Source organism: Theropithecus gelada, chromosome 1, assembly GCF_003255815.1.
Source record: "Theropithecus gelada isolate Dixy chromosome 1, Tgel_1.0, whole genome shotgun sequence".
Classification (NCBI taxonomy): domain Eukaryota; kingdom Metazoa; phylum Chordata; class Mammalia; order Primates; family Cercopithecidae; genus Theropithecus; species Theropithecus gelada.
Window position 1 is genome coordinate 182,778,524 of NC_037668.1, and position 7,546 is coordinate 182,786,069.

The 7,546-nt window shown below is 42.1% G+C and overlaps 1 protein-coding gene across 2 annotated transcripts in view; it reads left to right on the forward strand.

Annotated features, from left to right (window-relative positions):
* Window positions 1–6,028, forward strand: part of NMNAT2 (nicotinamide nucleotide adenylyltransferase 2) — a 176,654-nt gene extending 170,626 nt beyond the window's left edge. For both annotated transcript variants that reach the window (XM_025359456.1, XM_025359465.1), the window contains exon 11: window positions 1,548–6,028. In XM_025359456.1, coding sequence (XP_025215241.1) covers window positions 1,548–1,650 — 103 coding nt within the window. In that variant the 3' untranslated portion in view covers window positions 1,651–6,028. The remainder of the gene's footprint in view (window positions 1–1,547) is intronic.
* Window positions 6,029–7,546: the final 1,518 nt, after the last annotated feature.

Below are 7,546 nucleotides of genomic sequence, written 5' to 3' on the forward strand. Positions count from 1 at the left end.
CACTAATCACCAGGGAAATACAAATTAAAGGCACTATGAGATTCTACATCACACCTATTAGAATAGCTATTATCAAAAAGACAAGAGATAACAAATGTTGATGAGGGTGTGGAGAAAGGGAATCCTTGTAAACTGTTGGTGGGAATGTAGATTGGTACAACTGTTATAGAAAACAGTATAGAGGTTCCTAAAGAGATTAAAAATGGAACTGCCATATGACCCAGCAATCCTTCTTCTGGGTATACACCCAAAGGAAATGAAATCACCACCTTGTAAAGATACCTGCATTTCCAAGTTTATTGTGGCATTATTCACAGTAGCCAAGATATGGAAACAACCTAGATGTCCATCAGTGGATGAATAGATAAAGAAAATGTGTTCACACACACACACACACACACACACACACACGGAAGTGGAATATTATTCGACTTAAAAAAGGAGATCCTACCACTTGCCACAACTTGGCTAGACCTGGAAGACATTCTGCCAAGTGATATCAGCCAGACACAGAAAGAAAAATATTGCATGATTTCACTTATATGTGGAATCTTAAATATAGAGGTAGAGAATAAAACAATGATTACCAAGGTCAAGTGTGGAGGGCAGAAAGTGGAGAGATATAGGTCAAAGGATACAAAGTAGCAAATATGTAGGAATATATGTGGAATCTTAAACATACAGATAGAGAATAAAACATGATTATCAGGGTCAAGTGTGGAGGGCAGAAAGTGGGGAGATATTGATCAAAGGATAGAAGGTAGCAAATATGTAAGACAAACAAGTTGAAAGATCTAATGTGTGACATGAGGATGACAGCTAATAATAGTGTATTATATTTAGGATTTTTGCTAAATTAGTAGATTATAGCTATTCTCGCCACAAGAACAAATATGTATCTGAGTGAGATGATGGATATATTAATATTGTTCCACTACAGTAACCATTAAACTATATTATATAAATAATATAATATTAACACTGTTATGTAAATAATATAATATAATATTAACACTATTATATAAATGATATAGTATAATATAAAAATTATAAAATATATATAATAAATATGTAATATAACATAGATAGTATATACTATATTATATGATGATAATACATGTGTATCTTACAACATCAGATTGTATGACTTAAATATACACAATACAATTTATTTGAGAAAAAAGAATAGTGAATACATTAGATGCCCGCTGTGTGTCTGGTGCTCTTCTAAGTGCTTTGCATAATGACTCATTTAATCCTTTGAATAACTAAATGAGAGGGGCCCAGATATTACCCTCATTTTAGAGGAAAAAAGCTGAAGAACACAAGGGCTTAAATAACTTTCCCAAGGCCTCTCTCCTAGGAAGTGGCAGAACCACAATGAATGATGTCACCAAGGTAGGGAAGGAGTTGTGGAGGCAAGAGGGCTTTTCCTAATACAGAACCATTTACTCAACCTGAGAAAAGGCTAGAAATGGGGTGTTGGGGAGACATGGGGCTTGCTTTGGGTGTGGACGTCCATCTGATTGTCATCTCTTCTTGTGCAGGCTGGCCCTGCAGCATGGGGACGGCCATGTTGTGGATTACCTGTCCCAGCCGGTCATCGACTACATCCTTAAAAGCCAGCTGTACATCAATGCCTCCGGCTAGCAGCTACACAGTGCTCAGCTCCACTCTCCCCTCGTCCTCCAGCAACACAATGGCCCCTCCATCTTTGTCAGCCCCCCGTTTCTCTCCTGCCTCTCTGTTTTTCAATCTCCTCGTCTTGACTGTTTTCCCTATTTGCTGACTTAACCCCCCATAGTGTGGGGGACCTGCAGAGAACCATGGCATTCCCTATTCCACAGTCATCTTTGGACAGACTTTCCTCTAGTCTCCGGGTTGGGGGTGGGTGAGGGAATGGGGTGGGAGTTGGGGGAAGTGCAGTCCTTGGAGATGTACTGGTGTCCGTCTCCCAGCACGCTCTAGAGAGGCGGCTCTGGTGCCCATCCTCCCAGCATGCTCTGGGGAGGCGGCTCTGGTGCCCCTCCTCCCAGCATGCTCTAGAGAGGTGGCTCTGGTGCCTCTCCTCCCAGCATGTTCTGGGGAGGCAGCTCTGGCTCTCGCCTTCCCAGCATGCCCTTTACTACAAAGGGCTGTTTTTCTTTTCTTTCTTTTGTTTATTTATTTTTCTTTGTTCACTCCCTGTAGAACTTGGATGAAATCAGTGTCCATGGTTCTTTATGTTTGTAGTCTTGATGTGCTCCTGTGGTATTACTTCCCCTCTGATAGGACACTGTAGCCAGCCTCAGCACTCAGTGAGTGCATCAGGGCCACACCCAGTAGAGAAGGCCAAGCAACCTCCACTTCTCCAGCACCACGCACACACACACACACGCGTGCGCACTTGCGTATGCACATACACACACACATATAGCAGTAGCAGCAGCAGCAGCAACCTTTGATCAGGAGTGAGATTTTCAGCTTCTGAAACCTGGGACGCAAGTCTGGGGATAGTCAGTTTTCTCAGAATAATTTGAATCTGTTTTCTTAGTTTCAAATGATCATTTCCCTGTTGCTCTGAGCTTATGATCACACAGAGCCAGTCCATCCTCATTTCCTGGTGGCATCTGTTCATTTACTTATGTGGGCTGTAGCTGATGGCACAGTGCAGGTTCCCTACCAGCCAGGGATTTCCAAGGGACCTTTGGAGGCCATGCTTAGACACATTCCTGCATCTGAGAAGAATCACATAAGCAGGACTAGATCCAGATCAGGCAGTCGTGTCTTTAAAAAAGCAAAACTATACAAAACAACACTAGGAGTCCACTCAGTCCTGGAGGTCTTTGCTAATTGGAATTATGTATTGTCTGTTGGGCCGGGAAATGTCTCTTTCATATAGTAAGTCCAGGATGAACTAGGAGAAAGCAATTTGTTGCCCTGATGATAACTGATTATTTTCACCTTCTGTAGCTGAGGTAACTCAGACAGTGCCTGAGGTCAGTTCCTTCTTGAGAGGCAGTGCCTTGGCCTTGTTTCTGTGGTTGGTTCTAGCCCCTGCAGAGCCCGGAAGCTGCAGGAACTATCTGAGAAAATCTCCCTAACAGGGGAGGGGGTTCCCAGAAGGGAGATCTGGGAGGGCTCAGGAGCCACTAAGTTGTTTCACTCCTTTTTTCTCTAATTTTCTACTTTCCTCTCTGCTTGTGCAGACAGTTTTGCCAGCTTTCCTTCTGGTTACTAGGGTCTCATGCATGTCCTGCTTGGACAGCCATAAGGAAACTGCTCTCTTATGCTTTTTGTCTCTCATCCAGTCTCTGGCTCTTGGGATTCTGGTCTTTGAGAAATAGTCTCTGAGTATTAGGATACTTCTATCAAAATCTAGTACCAATTATGGCCAGGAGGGGCCATGTGGGACCTGAAAGCAAAGACAATGTTCTTTACCACACATTTCACATCTGCAACATCCTTCAGTTGCGGGAAAAGGAACAGAAGAACATGGTAGAGCAGCATCCAGAGAGTCTGTTATTCCTCTTGGATTTTTTAAAATAATCTTCAGAGGAAGGAAGGAAAATCCTATTTTTGAGTATCAGTGTTTGACTAGGGATCATGAAGTAATAAACTGAAAAACACTTTAGAGTTCAGTTGATCCAACACTTTCCTTTAAAAGGTGAGGGAGCAGAGGCCCATGGGATTAAATGGCTGGTCCAGGTCAGCCAGCAGGTGTAAAGCCTGACAAGAAAACATTGTTTCCCTGACCCCTAGGCCGTCACACCACACCCTCCATTTCCTCATGTTGCTGACCAGGTATCCATGTGATTTCTACACTTCCCAAGCCTTACCCTGGCATATTTCTTTTAAATTATGTCTGTCCCAGGTGCTCCCCACACAGAGGATGGTAACACCAGTCCCAGGGTAGGGTGTGATAGTAAGGAAGGCCACTGTTGGGTTTCCTTTAGAAAGAGATCTCAACAACTTGGAAGAAATCCCAGAAACGGACTCCATGAATCCAAGAAAGAATTGCTTTGGGGAAGGTGAAGGGAGACGCAGAGAGTGCTCAGGATGATGCTACTGCTGGAGAGCGAAATCTGGAACAGCCTTTGTCCAGGCAGGACAGTCATAAGCCAGGAAATGAAACAAAGGAAAACAGGTGCCTGAATTTCCTGGGAAACATGGCTTGTTTAAGGACTTGGAGTTATGGGTAGACTTTATGGGACCCACATGAGCAGACCTGAGGAAGACTCGATTTCTTTTTCTTTGGTCCTCTCTGTTACTCTGCTGTGGTCAAGCCCCATTTGGTCTACAGCCCACGAGAAGGAATGAAGCTGGCTCTGCACTCTCTGCATACAGGCAGAAGGCATGTGGGAGTGGGGAGGGAAAGTGAGATGAATGAAGACAAAGAACAGGTGCCATAGAAGTAGATTTCTAGGAATGAAGTGGGGCAGATCTTATCTTTGTGGATTACAGGTGCTGTACTAAAAACAGGTTTCCTATTTAATATAAAAAGAAAGTGAATCTTCTTTTGGATAGAATCGTCCATTCCCATCACCGCCCCGCCCCCCCTCCCCAACACACACACACACACACACACACACACACACACACACACGCCCCCTTTCATTTGCTAGGGAAAGGTCACAGCACAACTGAATCCAGGACAGGACATTGTGACCGTGACCCAGCCACAGCCAATACCAGAAAGATGATTCAGAATCTGAAGTGGTGCCCCAGGTGCCAACAGGATAACCTCTGGGCCCCGACTTTGCCTCTGGGGTCCTGCTCCTTCCTGCAAGGCCAATCCAAGACTGGCATGGCTCAGAGGTTGTGAGAAAGGCATGGACTGGAACAATCATGTCCAGAGGGGTCTGGAGCTTTGTTTCCTGCCCACCAGCAAAAAAAATATCCCTCCCGTTTTTCTGAAAGTGGCTGATGTAAGAACAGGCAGAAGGAATTTTTGTCAATAACTCTGTCCTTAAGGAATGGTCCTCCCAGAGAGCTGTGCTGCTAGTGGGTACCTCAGTCACACATCCCCAACCCCAGGTAGCCTCTAGAGCCTTCTTGCTTTCATTTTCCTTGAATGTACATAGGAACAAGGGGGAAAAGTCTCTTACTGAAGTGCCTGAAACCCAAAGCTAGAGCTTCTAGAGACACCGTTCTTCCTGTCTTAGCTTGGCCAGCCTTTCAACAATGTTCTCTAGTTTCAAGCTCCAGCTTCTCAGAAAGAATTAAAGAACTTGCTGTTCAAATTAAATAGAAAGTGAGACTCAATAATTGAACTACAGCAAAAGGCAGAGAATTACAGGGAGAAACAACTTTTACTTAACAACCCAATTCTACTCTCCCCAAACTGATACACACACACACACACACACACACACACACACACATACACACACACTCTTTTAGAGGACTAAGAGAGAGAAGCATGTTATTACATTTTACTCATCCAAACAGTAATGCAAAAATAAAACGGAAGAATATTAAAAGCTCAGGATCTCTCCCAAGGCTACCTGCTGCAGGAGGGCCAACAGGTGAGATGGGAAGAATGGAAACAGGGACCGATTTTGTAGCTCGTACAATTAGGACACCTTAGGAATAGCATTGTAGTAATGGCGATGAATATGCTCTGCCAGATTCATCCAGTCTGCACCATCTTATAGCTGCCCAGCACACTCGACTGTTCATGTGGTCTCTTTGTAGTGTGAGTTTGGAGTGTCCTATTAGCCTGTTCTGGTTAGGAATGAGTAACGGCTCTTTCCCTCGACCTTAGTCTAGTCCCAGGGCTGAGGATTCAGCTGGATCCACATGGTCTTGAGGGTTGGCATGGGGAGGGGGAAGCTTTTTTTGAATCACTTTTTGATCACATAATCTGCCATTTTAAGAGTAAGATTTGCTTTATGGAATCAATTCATTAATAAAAAATGATATTCAAGTTGCAATACCATTTCACAGTGAAATATTTTGAGTACGATTTTGTTGCTAGAATAGTCATGGGCAAGAGTTTTATGCAAAATGTTTCAATTATGTTAATAAATAAGACAATGCTACAAGAGTCTTGTGTCTTGCTCAAGAACCTTCTCTGTGAGTTGCAGCATTAATCACTTTTTCTTCATAATCTTACTTGACAGGAGACAACAGTTGTAAAAATGTACGTAGAACAAGCAGTTTCCTGCCTGGTTCAGCTGATGCCACATGTGTAATATAAAAGTATGTACAGCCACATCCAAGGATGATAAAGGGAAGAATAATTAGCAAATTTGTAAATTGTGTCTCCATTTTCTTAGTTTTAAAACATTAAATCTTAGATCTTGATAATCTGCATAGTCCAGTGTTGGTTAACTTTGGCTCCTCAATGAAATTAGTACTTTATGAAATAAAATTATATTTGTGAAAACGAAAAATTTGAACAACTTTTTAGCCTGAAAGATCTTAAGTAAAACAGAACTTGTTAAACTCGTAATTTGCTTTGGCAATGTAAACAAGCAAAAATGAATAATTTGTTAACTGTTCAATCCTGCTGTGATTATCAGTTCTTATTTCACCTTCAGTCCTGTATTGGGTTAGGTGTGAATGGTGATTGCCATTAGCTAATTATCAGATATGATTCAGAAGGTGAAACAGTAATTCCCTGTTAGGCTAGTTCATTGAAGGGTTAGCCATTTGTTTATCAGATTAATTTTTTAAACGAATCATTTGGTTTTTGGGGTTCTTAGTATTTTTTTCTTTTATCTTTTATTTTTGGCTTAAAATTGAGATGTGGCAGCTTTGTATGCATCGTGTGGGTTTCGTGGCACATCGTAATGATGCTTGATATGTTTGTAAATTGATCACTTGTGTTTACATTTGCTATTTTGTTCACAAAGCTAAACACTGCCTTTTTTTTTCCTTGTCCTGAGAGTACATAATGATGAAAGCTCATTTATTTGCTTTGGGTTTTGTTTTTGTTTTGTTTTGTTTTGTTTTGAAACACAGTTTCGCTTTTGTCGCCCATGCTGGAGTGCAATGGCGCAATCTCAGTTCACTGCAACATCAGCCTCCTGGGTTCAAGTGAGTCTCCTGCCTCAGTCTCTAGAGTGACTGGGATTACAGGTGCCTGCCACCACACCAAGCTAATTTTTGTATTTTTAGTGGAGACAGAATTTTGCCGTGTTGGCCAGGCTGGTCTCAAACTCCTGACCTCAGGTGATCCACCTGCCTCGGTCTCCCAAAGTGCTGGGATTACGGGCGTGAGCCACCGCGTTCAGCCAAGAGCTCATTTAAAGTGAAATATAAACACTGGTTTAATTTGCTAACTTATAAAATATATATACTAAATATGAATTAACATATGTGCACATACACATTTCTTCCCTTATGACCTATATGTAAGCTTTAGATCTTCGGATTTCCTAGAAAGTTCCATGTAGCCAATAGTATGAAGAAAGGAGAGAAAAATTCTAACCTATGTTCTCCAGGTGGAAAATTGAACCACAGCAAGAATCCATAACCTTTCCATTGCTATGCAAAACATTAAAAGAAGACACAATAAACATATTCCTGGTCCTTGAGACTTGTTCAAAACACTGAATAT